The sequence below is a fragment of the Dermacentor silvarum genome, chromosome 1 (assembly GCF_013339745.2).
Source record: "Dermacentor silvarum isolate Dsil-2018 chromosome 1, BIME_Dsil_1.4, whole genome shotgun sequence".
NCBI classification, from domain to species: domain Eukaryota; kingdom Metazoa; phylum Arthropoda; class Arachnida; order Ixodida; family Ixodidae; genus Dermacentor; species Dermacentor silvarum.
In genome coordinates, this window is record NC_051154.1 from 48290316 (window position 1) to 48306923 (window position 16608).

Consider the following 16608-nt stretch of genomic DNA (forward strand, 5'->3'; position numbering starts at 1 on the left):
ATTTTAGTTCAAGTGCTGTATCTGTATCTCAACCAATTTGGTGCTGAGTAAGACAACTTTTGACTAAGAAACACCGAGAAACAAACTTTTTCAGTGTTACCCCACTGTGATATTTGCGAAAGGAATAAGCGGAAATGAAGGGCTTGTTTAGGCGGAGTAAAAAACAAAATGTCGAACAATCATTCAATTGTAGGAATTTATATCGGAATTTAAGTGTTTTTATTAATAGTAAAGTTTTTCATATTTTAAATGAAAGGTTAGGGAGTGGGAATGTAACAGAATATAATGCCTCCGTATTCATAATTTCTGTGTTTTCTAGTTCCAATGACAGATGCTACTTTCAGAGCTATACACCACTGCATTGTGCATATAATACGCAAAGAGACAGTAAGCCGGGAAGTTCAAAACGCTGCGTATACAGCGCTGCAAAACATTTTCAGCAATGCTGTCTTTGTTGACACTTGACATTACTTCAAAGATTTCGTAATGACGAATTTGAAGTGAGAAAGTTCCTTTCTGAGCGTCATTCCAGGAACTAAATTTCCACACCTGATACGCACACCTATGGCGCAGTCTATGTAACGAGCCCGCTCATAGGCCTAAGATTTTAATGGGACTAACTGTCTCCCCAAGAACTCGTTTTGCGGATTAAATAAACTTAGTGGCCAGAATATAAGAATATTGCCAGCCAGAGAATCTTCTGTGCTTGAAAACGCCTCTTAAACAACCTCAGTATAGTCATTTCAATCTTTTTCTTGCTCCACGTTACCTAAACTTTACTGTCTCCTTTCTTTCGTGAGAAAGTACAAGGGTAAACGCTTATGATGCTGCCCCATACGATCACTTTTTTTTTTAATCTTAGCTTTTTCGCATGGCGTTCACCATACAGTAAGGTAGGCCAGATGTACACTGGGAAAAAGTATGCATTGACATTCCGTTTACAGTACCTCATATCTGAGGCACGCACTTGCAAAAAAATTCCAAGATAAAGCACTGTAAGCGATTATGATACTGCTAATGAAGGCAAGACCTACTGAGAACGTGAAATCGACTCCATGAACATGTTCACGGCAATTGCCAATCAAAACATATGTGCTCCATGTAAAACCGAAGAAAAGAATATATAAAGATGTTATGACTGACAACCAAATAATTTTTATTGTAACCTTTACGTGAAGATTGGACCCTATAGGCATGCGTTATATCGTTACTTTTTGTTGGAATTTGTTCACGTTCCGATTTCGTAGATTTTTTGCTTGCCTCGTGGTTCGGTACCGAGTATTCTGACTCGGAATATAGCCGCTATGCGCCACGCAATGCATCTTGACCAGCTACCGTTTCAAAGCAGCTGCGAACTTGCTTCTTTGTCTCGGGGCTTCCTTTCGTTTCGGTTCGTTTACTTCCATGCAAGTAACGAAACGAATGAACTCCATAGAAAGTCGGCGGGCCGTATCCGCGGGCCGAGCGATGAGCGCTGTCGCGTGGTTGGGTTCCAGGTTACCCGGCGTCGCGAAATTGTGGTCGCGACTCTCGAGTGACAAATGACTCACTCTGCGTTTGAGGTCGAATCCAGGTCGGGAAGTACGTGTAGGCGGCAAAGTCGTTGCTCCCACGAGAGCAGCAAAACATGGTGTGGTCACCCATGCGATCATCAACATGTCTGATTCTTGCACTTAGGTATTGGTTGTGCTGTTCCTATACAATGCTGTTCTGCCATAGCGAATTGCTATGTCATTGCGGCTCCTCAAGTTATTGTGCATGACAACCGCGTTAAATATGCTGGATCCGATTCACCATTAGGCATCCGAGTGGCCACACGCGCCTCCAGGACAAGTCTTGTACAAAGTCTACGTGGAATCGAATCAATGGTCACTCAATTTGCAAAGGTCATACTCTAGTTTTCCTTATTTTCTGAAAGTGCATTCGAACCCTGAACACCCCTGTTACGCGACCGTAATCTACGTTTCGTAATCGACCTGCAGCAAGAGAGCCCTTTTTACTGCGTGTCAGAAAGCTAAGTATAATGAAATGCTTGTCCCATTGCTGAAACATCGCCTAATGCCACCAGCAAAGCTACTACCTCCGTGGCAGTGGCGGGTGGTAGAATGTGACACCTCATTTATTGAGGTCACGAAACACTCTCCCCGGGCACCCATTTAAAATCACTTTTTATAACTTCAAATTATTCTTGCCAAGAATTTTACACGGACGCGTAAAAGTCACATGCTGGCGTGTCTTACGCAGCTGTTGGTCCCTCTTTCTCTGAGGCAGGCGTTCTGCACCCACAGCCAAGTACAGCAGATACCTGTGTAGGGATGTCTGTGGCAAGGCACATCAAGGAATTTATACTACAAAAGGCAATAATATTTACTGACTCGTTAGGTGTTGTAAAAGCTTTACTACCATTAAATGGCACAAGAATCCTGTTTTATTGAGCTCTATTCACTATCGTGCACTATTTATTAATCTCATCAGCATGTGATAGCATGCTGGGTTCCTGGTCATAGAGAAATAGAGGGTAATATGTTTGCCGACGAAATCGTTACATCAATTCCACCGGAAGCTGTTAATCCTACCGCGGCTGTCCCTGCCGAAGATCTTAAGCCTTTCTTACGTAAGAAACTGAAAACCCATTGTCAACGCTTGTGGGATGCTGAAACGAATAAGCTCTACGTAATAAAACCAGTTAGATATTTGTACCTCCACAGCGTAAACACGACACATTGATGCCATGTTCTGTCGACTCAGGATAGGGCGCACATATGGCACGGACAAGTTTCTGCTGATGAGCTTCCAACCTTTGGCAGATATGGTGAGAGGCTCATCGTCTTTCATGTTTTGCTAGAATGCCAGGAAGCAGAACTTCCATGTAAGAAGTACTTCCTTTCAGCTTACAGAGAGCATATTCCTCGCCATCCGGCAATGTTCCTTGGACCAGAGCTGTTTTTTTGATAGTAAATTAGTTTTAAACTTAACTGATATCGGTTTATTGAAAGTGTAAGTACTGGATTCGTAGCGCATCCTCTTGCAAGAGGCTGCGGTTAGTATATGATCGCTTTGTATCGCATATGCTTCCATGCACTTGAGTTTCTAGGGCTCCGGAAATGCAGGAGTGCTTCTTGGAAATTTTCAGCACTGACATATTGTAGTTCGTATTATCATCCCTTCGCAATGTATCTTTTGTGTTTATCGTACACTTCATTGCTCATTTCCATAATTTTATTACATATACATTTTAAGGACATTTCAGCGACTGTTTTTCAGGCACCTTTACAGCTATGTCGCAACCAACTGTCGCAATTCACTACTCCATTGTCAACTCATTAACTGTGGCCTGGCACTCTTAGGCCATACTTAGCCCTTGCGCCACAAAATGCTAAATTAATCATTGTGCGTTGTTATATCATCGTGCATTTGTGCCGTGTTCACGGTCCATGTGCATATAAATGTAAACAGTAACGCGTTTTCCTGTACGAAACATTCCGAAAGCTTTCTCCGGCAAACAAAAAAACTAAAATAGCATTTTCCGATTTATTCGAAATTGTACCCGGCTAATCCCTCGAAAGCGCACACGTCGATAAGGAACTGGTAAACGAAAACTTTGTCGAATTGACTCGTAATTGGCTTATTCGCAGAACGAATAATTAGTCAAATCCGCCAGCCGATCGAACAATGTCGAACGTGGTTCAATGGAATGCATCGAACGGTAATTTAAGTTGTGGTAAAAAGGGAAGATGGTTAGCCATATTTATGTACGGTACATATTTACGTCCCCGTTTATTCTTCACTAAATCGCTGCCCTTGTAATATCGCATTTTTTATTTGCTACTGAAGGCACAAAGCCGATGCTAAGATCTTTCTGAATGCCTACAGAAATAGCGTTACCGGAGTCTGTCAAATTTGTTGCGTCTGCCTGATCCACCTTACTTATTTTCCGTATTTTTCGTTTGTTCAGTCATCGTGTTGTCTGCCGCAGAAATTGGGTGTAATTAAGAGCCTATCGACCTAATGGCCTAAGTGGTTAGGACAGAGACACCTGTTTGAGCAGCATATTTCTTCCTGTAACCATAGCGAGTGTGTAGTGCGACATGGCTGCGACAAGTTTGCCTTTTAATTCAGTGCGTGTGTAAATTGCTCTCGCGAGAAGGAAAACTTGTGCTCTTGCATTTCGACCGACTTTGCGAGTGCGGTAACGAAAGTTACGGTAAATGACGCTGAGGCAGGATATGTGTTTATAGACGTAACGTGCAGGGAAGTACTCATCACGTTACGAACGTTTGCTTCAGTTTGAAATCTCTGGTTTCTACCTTTGGACAGTATCCAACCTAACCTTCACCTTGATTTTGTCTATAGGCGCCGAAGCTTCATATAGGACGAGCACGGGTCATAGTGTTGCTTTTCAACGTAGCGTGCAGTTTCCAGCTTTGTTGCTCGCCTCCCATTGTTCACTACAGCTCAAATAAAAGTAAATTTATCGATTAACTGCACCTTGCAAAAAACAAAGTTTAGTATACGGCGTCTCGTCTAACAACACGTTGCCGCGTCGACGATCTGATCCACAACGGAATGCGACGGAGGAATGCACCTGCGCTCGCGTACCCCCGTAATAGCGGCAGCGGATTAGGGGGCCCCATCTGCTCCAGGGGCGACCGGGGAGTCTAACAGGAGCGGAAATAACAGCTTCAGGAAAGAAAGCGAAAGGACACGGCCGATGCGTTTGCGGTGCGGTGGAAAGGACAGACGGTAGTGGAGGGGGTGTATGGTCATGCACAGACCCCCTTACATTGGCATTGGCGGTGGGTCTGTGCTCGAGTCTGCCTTCTATGTGTCGTTTCACACTGACTGGGTGCAGCCCGGTGTCCAGTCCCTTGCCCGCCGTAATTGGCGGCCGCTGCGTCTTTCCCGCGTAGTTCTGCCGGCTTGAGTGTGGAGGAAAGCCTTCTCGCTGCGCCCGCCGACCTAGATTTTCGCCCCACCACGCGTTGCCGAGAGGGGATTCTCCGGCGCGCCAAGGGCGGCTCTTTCACTCACGCGCGCGGGGGGCCTTGTTTCGCTGCAACCGGTGCCCGCTTCGAGGCTCCGAAAGAGGAAAGCGGCCGCCTATATCGGTCAGCCCTGTCTGCATCGGCGGCCTTCGGGTAAACGCACTCTGGCCGCGTTGGCGGCCACGGGGACTATCGCCATGGACGAAGCAGCCCGCGCGGGCCGTTGAACCGCCATGGGCTTTCACTCCTGGGAGCCCTACCACTTCCACTACGCCGACGGTGAGTGTGCGCCCGCGCTACCGGTGGCGGCCGTCGCCCGAGTCGAGGCGCGCACTTTCTCCCGCGGCGGCCGCCGCCGAAAAGGATGCGCCTCGACTCCGCGTCATGTGTGCAGCTTCTGTTCATGTCCGGGGCTCCTTGTCGACCATTTGCTGCTTTCAGCGAGTGCTGGCATAAATGCAGCGGGTTTCAGTCGCACCCGTGGCTTTCTTCAATAACTGAAGCGCCTCATTTTGATGTTTGGCGATACGCGATGCAATCTATAGTTGCTGAAATCAAACTGAAAATCCCTCTTGTCCAGATGGACCTTGGATAGCTTGTGCCTGCGCTCTCGATCAATTGGAAGCACGATGTTTCGGCTTCGACGACAAGCCTACCAATTGCTCCACCACTCGATGTTCCGTGTTATGTTCTTTTGCTGAAATACGTTCTTTATAGCGTGTACGGGGCTCACGCTGAAAATTTTGGCATGGGCATGTTTTAATAGGACGGAATTGTTTTCTATTCCTCTTTAAGGAGACTCGATGCCACCTCTAGGAGACGCCCACTACTCTGCTTTGATGTGCTCATACGAGTATGAATAAAGGCGCTACAGATGTTACAAGAAAAAGAAAATCGTTCGCAGTGTTCACGAATGTCGCTGGTCAGATGAAAACGAGGTACCTCGTGAATTTCGCATCACCATGCAGGAGGTTTCATTGTTCCAATGTCTTGACGGCATAAAAAATTAGTGCGTTATCTCGCCACTGATACGTATGATTGGTAGCAATATATCTAAACTAATATTTTTCTCTCTGTATTAGGAAAAGTTGTAAACGAGTTTATTATTTGCTCTGCAATTTGCTACATGATCTGAGGTATTATCGGGCCTTAATTGTAGTTGAGCAAATTATTTTGGGTAGTGGAGATACTTATTATGCTTCACTTGGTAATTCGTTAACCACTGAGACGTCAATTTGGTCAGAGCAGCTTTGATTGCACGATTCTCCGTGGTACGCTTTTTCGGCGGTGTTTTGGCATGCTTTTTTAAATTCTGGGGCAGAATTCACAAAACTTCGTGTTCATAATTGCTCTCTGCCATTGGCTGACCACCTTCGATAGTAATGCGTCCGACATTACTATTGGCTGACATCTGCACTTACGAACAGATTTAGCGTAAGAACGTTTTTGTAAATAAGGGCTCTAATTCGCAAGCGCAGTTTTCATTTTCTTGCCTTATGCATCTTACGCCGTGTACGGCGTAAGCAAAGAAAGAAGCCGCCTATGACATTTTTCGATTGTTCTACTGCTTTCTTTAACAATTACATACATAATATAGTGTTTGCAACAAGACCAACAAACCATATCTCCGGGTCCTCAAATCACTGCGCAGCGCTTTGTATGTACCTAGGTTCGTTCTACAAAGCTTGAGGCACTGCATGCCTTGCTTCATTCTCGTAAGCAACTCGTTCATAGTACTCGATGTAATCAAGAGGCAAAACTCGTTTGCTCGTTTCCGCAAATTACTTGGGCATCGAGATGCTGGGCTTCATTTGGATGCGCTCGTGTTCGGCAAATCTCGAAACTTTTTTGTCTTGCATAATCTTTGCTTGTCTTAGAGACGGAGGACGAAACATGCACACGAAGAACGCAAATGTATGCTGATTTGACGCTGCACAAACAATCAGACCCCGCTCGCGGGCAACTTTTGAGAAACATGAGCGCAAGTTTTGTTTCGGGAAGCGAAGCCACTACATTAAACTGGTGTTGAACTTGGAACTACTGGTGTTGTAGAATAAGAGACGGATACTATTTAACTTATGGAAAAACGACAGACGTCCGTTCGGTTTGGGCGCATCAAGAAGACTGATTTATTCTGACTAGAAGGTAGGAAAAAGGGAGAGAGAGAAAGGGAAAATCACAATTCACTGTGCCAAACAGGCTTTCTTGCACCCCGTACGTGCAAGCAATCCGCTCCAAACCTGAAGGGCACCACCGCACCCGCCTGTCGTTGCTCGTAGAACGCTCCCACCAGTAATTTGCACGCTGTTTGAGGGGTGTCAAGTGTCCGGCGCTTCTGCCACAGCGACCTCAGCAGTGTCGTTTTAGGTGGAGGAATCCTCCTCGCCACATCGTCGGCGGCCCCCAGCGCGGGGATGCTTTGGCTCCAAAATGGAGGATATACAACTGGCTCCCGCCGTGGGCGTGTTGAGAGCAAATTATTGTCTGTGCGGTGCGGCAGCCGAATGAAAGAAAAATATTTACTGCTTCAACGTCACCGATACCGATTCTCAAAGTTATTGGTCTCTTCGATGCCTATGAGCGGTGTGCATTGATGCTTGAGAATGCCAAGCAATTTGGCTCCTCACAGTCTCGCCATGCTTAAGGTGCTCATAGTGCGTAAGGCGCAGTGCGTCGTTGCGCTTCAGAGATATCAGTGGATCTGTTGTGTTGTGCAGTAGACTGGAAGAACCCGCCTGAATTTAATGGTTAGTTTACTTTAATGGTAATCTTCACTGAATTAAAGGTTACTTTACATCTAGGTAAGTTTCTGCAGTGGTTAAATGTTCAGAAAGAGAAAGCTTCGTACATTTCAGGACATTGCGTTACAATTTCAGTGTAATCGCTGCTTGAACACTAGTCTTTTTGTTTACCTTTAATTTTGCGCGAAGTATACTTCGGAGCCGTCTCTATAGCCTTAATCTATACAGTGCTCTAACAAGGCCATATCTAATGGTTCACGAAACTTCTGTGTAAGTTCTGTATGATAGTTTCGTATGAGTGGTGACAATATTACCGTTTTGGTGGTACGTATGTATATAAAAGGCTTAAGCCGTTTTTGCAGGCTTATTGTCAAGCAGGACTTCTTCGACCTCTTTTGTGTTTACGGAACTGTGTATCTCCGATTGTTATTTTACTCCTTCCTGTGACTTCCTTTACTTGTGTGCGAAACTTCGCAAATGTTTGTGTTATTTGATGATCTCGGCGCTTTCGTGCTTCTAGTTTTCCTTGCCCTGCGAATAGGAGTAGCCAGCGCCATTAAAGGCGCAAACCTCTCCTTCAATTACGTATCAATAAACAACAAGAACAAAAACAAGGGTAGTCGAGTGTGACAGGGTCCACATGGGATGCGAAGGACGAGCGAGTTTTCACCGACTGTGTAGTCGGTAGAAATCGTTATCGCCTTGTAGTAAATTACGGTTCCTTAATTCGGGTAAATACGAACGAATTTCTGAAATTATACCACTATCGCGTGACATAATTTTTCATCTCTTGAGTAGTTATTGCAAAAATTGCTTTCTTTCCTGCGCTAAAGGGGATCCAGGTGCTAATTGAATCAGTCGCGTTTCTGTTTCCTTTGTTTTTCTTGCTTACGTCAACTGTGTTTGTATCGCGCATGCTGCAAGCGAGCACTTGCTCATTGCACATTAAGTTCTAATATTTACAGGCAAGTGTTTAGTGTACTCCGTTGTGTACCCGAAGGCGTTTTTAAAGCGGAGGTTGACGCGTAGAAAAGAGTGATCGGTTTCCATGTAGAGCATACAGTGTTAGTCATAAGCATGGATGCAGTAAACGTTTCCATGGCTTTTGATTCTATGGAAGCGAAAGAAAGGTGAAAGGTCTGTAGCAGTCTAGAAAGTTCCGCGGAAAGGGGAAGTCTGTTTGTTCTTTTTCCTTCCTTCTCGTCTCGCGGGAAGTTTTCTATCGTTTTACCTGAACTACTTTCTGTCGAGGATAGGTGGTCCGTCCTGCAACTGAAGCGCCGTTTGTCGTGCAACTTTCATGCAGTAGTTTGTCAACTTGCATCAAAGGGGCAGGTCTGAACTTTTCGCGCTCCTGGCATACTGCAGTTGAGGAATTATAGGGTTGCACCGTAAGTAACGAGCAACAGTTTACACTTAAGTCGGCAGAAGGCAAGATTTTGAGAGCTTGGTCGTATTATTTACGCTACACTTGAAGTTGTTGAACTCGGCGCTTTACTTTACAACAGTTGGCATCATTTGAGGAATGCAACGCACTTTGGCGTTTTCGCGCCGGAGCGGATAGTCGTGAAATATGCCTGCCTGCAGCAATAATTCTTAGTGTTATGTATACCCTGACGTTACAGAACAATTGACACAATGCTCACTGCACCGCAGCAGCGGAATGCTTTATTATAACCGCACCACAAGGAGCCAGCAGGCTTGCCTTAACTCACGTATACTAGTAATGGCTGGCTGAAAGTCAAGCATAAGGTTTCGCGCGCGGTGGCTACATCGATATTTACGAGCTAGGCTACTTTCCCATAATATATTTTTTTCCCAATATATATTTTTCAAAATATATTGCATCAGTGCTTGTACCTAGTGTTTGTGGGCGCCCCTCGTGCTAACATTTGCGAGTTATTCTTCTCCACCTTTCGTGTTTGTTAAAGCGCAAGTCATTGTTTTGTGGTGTTGCATAAGCTGCACGTTATTTTTTTTTTGTGCTCATTAGGCACGCTGCTTGACATCGCATGAAGGCGACTGGAGGCTGGATAAGGAAATAGCAGGGCCGACTGTCGAATGGGCGGCAAACCCTGTCTGAAAAAAAGGGTGTCTTGATAGAAGTGACAGCCGTGATGCAAGAAATAAGGGTTGAGAAAATGGTGCCGCATTTTCGGAATGAAAGATTTGGAAAATAAAAGTTTAGCAGTCGTTCCGACTGAAAAGAAAAAAAAAGAACGTGTGAGGACTCCATATTTATGCTCGCTCTTGGTCCGCTTGGCGGAGATTTATCATGGCAGCCCTGTAATTTGTCCATAGCAATTAAGGGGAATGTGTTCCAGACGCCGCAGTTATAGTTGGTGCAGACTATATTGAGACTGCTGCAGTGTGTAAGTGCTAAAATATCATAAAGATAAATAAAAACGAAACGGCGAAAAATGTTATGTACTTTCTCTGCTGATTGCCATATACTAGCTGCAACGGCATTTTTAATTTCGGGCAGCGAGAACAGGGTTGCGCATATTGGGGATTAGGACCTGTGATGTATCCTTGCGGCTTTAAAACGTAACGTAGGCTTTTAAGAGTCAGTATGTACGTAGCATGAGAAACAATTTCTTGGAGATCAATTTGAATATGGCGCAGCATATTAAGAATGAGTGCACAGATATTCTTTCGAGATTGGGCTTTAAATCATCCAGTGTTACGAGACATTTGCCCCACATCCATACGTACACGAGTATGTATTGTGCACTCTGTAACTGTCGCAAAGGATCATTCAGGCGTGTGAAGGCGTCTGCACTCACGCGATCATGTGACGGCCGTGGTAAAGGAAAATTGTCATGCGAGTGACGGCAGAGGTGATGAGGGGAACGATATGGCAGAACAAATGATGACAGGAGAAGCATTACCGATTTTAAAGTGCACCGGTCCCCGCATCCACGAACCTTTTCCATTCGCAAGAATGCTTTCCATTAAGCGGGCGCTTTCACTATAACATGTTCGCCGTCACGATTGGCTCGCCTCTGTTAAGAACCGCTTTAGCGTAAAAGCTTCCTTGAAAATGCGAGATATGTTTATGGACAGTCTTGTAGTTTCGCCTGTTATTATTTACTTCCATGCTTTCATTCTGCAGTCGTGCTCTTCGCTGTAAATGTTATTGCAATAAATACTAGGCCTAGCCGTAATGACTATACCGTAATAAATACTTCTTTGCTTTTTCTCTCCACTGTTCTTTCCGTCTTTCATTTCCCCTTAGCCTTCTCCCAGTGCAGGGTAGCAAACCAGAATCTTATCCGGTTAACCTCCCTGCCTTTCCCATCCCGTTTTTCTCTCTCCAAATTATTAGGATGTTTTAAAGCTTTCTTATGCTCATAGCGTTGTTCTTTGATAAAATTATCAAATGACTCTGCTAATAGTTCGGCGCGTTTTCTGTCTAGAATTTGAGTTCATTTTCCCACTGAAGATACAAGAGAATAAATTTTGCTTAAATGTTGGTCACCCACATATTGTTGTTCAATAAATGATGCCACCCCGGGAAAATAGGCGACCCAAGGGCCGCGGATATATTCCACAACCACCAAAAATAAATCCCGCCGAAAAATAAATGTGAAGGAAAGACAGTAAAAAAAAAAAAAATATTGAAGGAATACCACACATAAGTCCCAGCATAGCTTACCGTACACAAAGTATCCTGCTTAACGCACAATCTCGATGCCTCTTCAATTTGACCATGACCTTTTCGTGCAATGACAGATCGTTTTTCTTCAGTATGATTAATTTGTCTTTTGCTTTTTCTTCGTGATTACGCAGTCACTGCAAGAGGATATGTTCAGTGTTTTCCCATTGTTCTTCACGCTGCGCTTTCAGCATACTGCACTTGTTTTTCTTGCCGCTGTTGGCAGCCTTCGTTATAGGGGAGACAACATTGCCAGTAGCGTTCTTGGTCATATTTTTCTCCTGGCCCTCATATCATGATATGACGTCAGCATCGAGAACGACACAGTGAACACTTCGCTAGCTTTCGTTTCATCGAGTCCGTAGCTATCCTTAGAAATTAGCCCCATGCGGAGCCACGCGAGCTTCGCTGACGTACCCGGCCGGTACCCGGCCGTGACTGACCATATATTAAGACTTTTTTTTGACCGCCGAGCGATTGTGGAATCTGCTTTCCTCGTGTTGTGTGAGGTGCAGCTAATAGTGAACTCCGGGAGGGCTTACTTATGCAAGCGTAGGCGTCCCCTGCACTGCGCAGAACTATCACGTCGCAACGGCAAACTGCAAAAGCCGTGGAATTTACATACTTCATACGCCCCATAGGCCACTTTTACATTCTTCAGATACAGACAATGAAATGTCGACATGGAGCCTAGCCTCGAAACAAGCCTACCTAGTGTTTTTTATTGGTATTTTATAAAACATTCGGGTAGCGCAAACAATGACGCTTATTGGTAATTTATTTTTGATTGTTTGAACCAGCTGTGAATTTTTGCACGCGTGATTACTGCCATGGGGTACTATCTAGGGCAAACTGTATTGTGCAAAACTGCATCTGTGCAAACAGGGCAAATTCATATTCATGCTCATGTCAATCATACTTCTGTCTACCAACTTTGTGTTTTTGATTTGCCCATCTTTCATGTACTGCACGTAGTTCTCTGCGCAAGGGCGTCTGTGTACAATGCCACTGCTCCGGGGTTCTTTTCTAATAAATCAGTTGTTAGAAGCGCTTCCTTGTCGGCGCTCATGTTTATGTTGAGTGTCTTTCTTACCTCTGCAGCGTTGTATTCTAATTATATTATCACGAGCAATGGCCAAGACGAAGACGTTGTATTGGGGCTGGGTCAGAAGCTCTCCTGTCGGACTGAAACCTGCTGGAACCTGTGTGCTCTGTGCAGTCTTGACTAGACAAGCGCTCGCCGTTTACTGTTAAATAAATACTCCCCGTAATATCTTTTTGGTGGAGGTGCGGGGTAGAATAGAGCCCGCGCGAAACAATATTTCTCTGCTTATGATTCATTACTGTCATGTCAACGGGTTTTCGCAAGGCAATTTAGCGTAGGATGTCAAATATTTAAAGAAAAAAAAATATATTTGAAGTTTCAATAAATGAACTGGTCGCGTTCAGAATGCGTCTGGCATGGTCTGCTATATAATTTATATAGCCGGGCACTCCTAGCCTCGAAAAGGTATTGTCGGCATTTGTCCCGCATGAGCTCCTCACTGGAGGTCTGTGGCTCGGAAGTCGACCAAGGTCAGTGTCGTCTAAACTTTTCATAGGGTGGTTGTGACATAAGTGGTGAATACCCGCTCATCTCTCAGTCGCGTAATTTTTTGTGTGTTGGAATCCCCCAAAGTTCATGGCTTCAAACCTCAGCGTCAACTGACATTAAGTGCTCGTGATCGAGCTAAAATTTTCTAATAGGCTGTTACAAAGGTTGGTTCCTATGTCAGATACGGCTCATATCGATATCGTCTGGCATAAGCTAGTATTGCTTCGAGAGGCTCAAATGACCCTGCGATGTTATTACGAATGAAACAGGTCGACAGGCTGTCGGTACAAAATGGTTTATTCTGTCAGAGAGAAAAGGAAGCGAAGGACCATCGTTTCGGCTATAGCGGGCGATCTCACGGCATTTTGATGGAGGCTGTTAGATACGGCCAGCCGAGCGCCTCCTGGCGCTGCTTCTTGCTGGTATGCCTGGTTGTCCTTCTGGATAAAGGGTGCTTTACCGGCGAGCGTGCTGCTATGGAATGACATCCACGCTTCATCGTTTTCTCGACGCCAAAGAGCTGGTGACGAAACCTGAGCCACCTCAAGATAATTGACAAGCGATTGTGTCGCGTCTTCGTCATTTCGATGACCCAGAGCCGACAAACCAAACAAGCTCTTGTACCCTAAACTGCAATGGCTCATCGGCCATGTGCGTCTCTAAACAGAAACGCCCGTCTTTGTCTGCTGCAATTCCATGGCTGAGAGATGGACATTGAATTCCCTCGTCGAGCGAAAGATAAAAAGTTGCAGCGCGGAGGTGTAAAAAAAAGCGATCCCAGGAACGATCCCAGGAGCGCACGTTTTGCTGTCATGTTTATTTTCATATTTATTTTCTTTTTGGCCTAATGCCGACAAAAATGCGAAATAAACCTAGTTAATTGTTCCTTCGCTCGTCAGCACTCTTCAGCACGGAACACCATCTCTGGACGGAGAGCGTTGGAGGTTTGCGGACACCGACCTGCATGGCAGAGGGAACTACCGGGTTTCCCGGAGGAAACTTCCAACCTCGGAAATGCAACAAGGCGGAATGCAAAAACGCTCGTGTACTTAGATTTAGGTGCACGTTAAAGAGGCCTAGTCAAAATTAATCCGGAGTCCTCCACTACGGCGTGCCTCATAATCATATCAGGGTTTTGAAACGTAATTTTCCACAATATATTTTTGAAGTTGCAAACTGACAAACTGTTAAATTTTAGTTAGTGATAAGGTTAAGGAATATTACAAGTCCTGATGCTAGCGAATAAGCAATGAAATGTTTTTAACGTATATATGTGCTAACAAAGAAACATACCGTGCGCAGTCACTGTGCCGCAATTGTACGCGGTATGGTACATTCTTAACTGGCTCGTTAAGCCTGAGACCGAGCACCGGTGGCCTAAGAAACAAAAAAAAAAAATTCTGAAGACGTACCAAGAAAAACAGGTGGGTTGGTCATTGCTCAACCATTACACAGCCTCGATGGCGAACTTCTCAAAATGAGGCCTATACTCGCAGCGATGCTTGTTGGCCTTTAGCAGGGACATTAGGAGCTCAGTGTACTTGTATTTCTTTATTTAGGCGTTGCTTCTGTTTTGTTTCTGCAGAGACAACACCGCTAAAGCTCGATTCCCAGCTCTTGGATAACAGTCCCTACGAAGGTGGTGACCTCAACCGGAAATGTGTACTCACGCTGAGTATCGTATCTGTCGTCTTCAACATTGTCGTCGGGGGCACGGGGTTCGGTGAGTGATGGAAACATCGTTTTGTGTGTGTGGTCTTATATTGAAGGCTTAATGTTCTTTTTTCTTTAATTGCTTCATTGAGCGGGTGATGTATTCTGTGAGTTAACTGCGTCTGCAGGTGTACCCTGTTCAGTCAACTTTGCACATACTTCGAATAAGTTTGGATATCAGCTCGTTTTTTGATGGACAGTGTATGGCGCCAGGGTTTGTTCTAGCTATTTTCTGTTTCCGATTTACTTCAGGATTTGCTTAGAATTCACATAATCGCCTTCTCCGACTCTGTCTGCTTTTAGGGATCCATCCTCGCTACTCGAATGAAAAAATCTTCAGACAAAAAAAAAAAAAAAAAAAAAAAGGAACGCCACTATGGTTTTATAAATACCAATGCACCGTCAGCTTTTTGCTAAAATAAAGACCGTCGTAGCGAGAAAAGGAACGGAAATGAAGGGTCTAAGAAATCTGTCTCCACCAGAATAACTTTAATTTATGGCTTCCGTGCAAAGGCCACGTACCATTACGGTTTTGTTGCCAGCACTGAAGTGAAATGAAAAAGCAATAGGAAAGTTTGCAATAAATGGCGTCAGTAAGGCGCAGAAGATACTGTAGATGCTGTGGATTCAAAAATTCGGAAGTATTAGACAAAGTATGTCGTATTTAATGTCCATTTGTCAAGTCGAGGTTTATTTTCAAACATCGAGTCGGTGGTCGTTAGGCGAAAAGATGTCGCAGACATCTTGAATGTCCAAAGGCTTAGGCTTCTTAGTGAGAAGTATGGAAAGAGTTTGTAAGCAATGCAGCAGGCCTTCTCTGCATTTTTTTGTTACAGTGTTTGCGTTCCAGAGGAACAGTGCTTCAATATATGCATTCGCGGTAAGCCTGCCTTTGTTTATTCTCTTAGACACTACAACATGTGAGCTGGTGATCCGTGCTTGACAAGGTTATCCTTCTTCCAGGCCGAGTGCCTTCTGGACATGCTGTCTTCGATAATTGTGATATGGCAGTACTTAACACCACACTATTCGTTCGCAAGAGAACGTGTGTAAGTACGCACCTCCAGCATACCGCTTTCATTGTCGAGCATGGCGTTCAGTCTTTCTGAAGCTGGAGTTGGCATGCAGGGCACTCCCACAAGGTGTTTATTTGATGGATAGGCCCCGCAATGTTTGCATATATATCTATCCAGATATAGATATAGATATCCAGGGTGATCATTAAGTATTACGGAATTTTTAAAAATAGCCTGTTTGCAAATAACATAACTGTAGTCCTGGAGATGGATTACTCAGAAAGGCGGACATTGATTACACGAGAAATCGAAACGCATATTCAGCTAATAAACAAAAATTCCCTAATTTCTTCGGAATTAGTCACTTTACGGCATCTATTACAATTTACGAATTGTACACGGTGACCTTGCAAGGCGTATCCACTTGGAATGAATTTCCAGAATGACACCAGTTCGGAGACATGCACCATCAAACTCACCATCAAAATGCACTGTTGTTCCAGTTACTTTTTTAAGACGTTCTTTTATGCACTGAAGCACAAAAGTAACTGGAACGCCCATGTATTTCGTCCCACTCTTTGGGAAATATTTCGAAACTGGTGCCACCCCAGGAATTCATTTCAAGTGGAATCATCTTGTAAGCTCACCGGCTACAATTCGTAAATTGCAATATGTGCCATAAAGTAATTAATTATAAAGTTAATTATGAATTCTCGTTAGTTAGTTGAATATGTGATTCGAGTTCTCGCGCAAGTATTGTCCGCCTCTCTGAGTAATGCAGCTCAAGGAGTAGAATTATGTTATCTGCAACGGGATATTTTTTTTAAAATTCCCTAAAACTTAAAAATGATCACCCTGTAGATCTTAAGCAGCAATAGCGCCCCAATTTTGATTGGTGAAT

General features: G+C 44.4%; 1 protein-coding gene across 3 annotated transcripts in view; it reads left to right on the forward strand.

The window, feature by feature from the left end:
• The window catches only part of LOC119462391 (transmembrane protein 163), a 90540-nt gene that overhangs the window by 50029 nt on the left and 23903 nt on the right, over nt 1-16608 (forward strand). For all 3 annotated transcript variants that reach the window (XM_049667668.1, XM_037723738.2, XM_049667672.1), the window contains exons 3-5: nt 14564-14701; nt 15528-15571; nt 15655-15740. In XM_049667668.1, coding sequence (XP_049523625.1) covers nt 14564-14701; nt 15528-15571; nt 15655-15740 — 268 coding nt within the window. The remainder of the gene's footprint in view (nt 1-14563; nt 14702-15527; nt 15572-15654; nt 15741-16608) is intronic.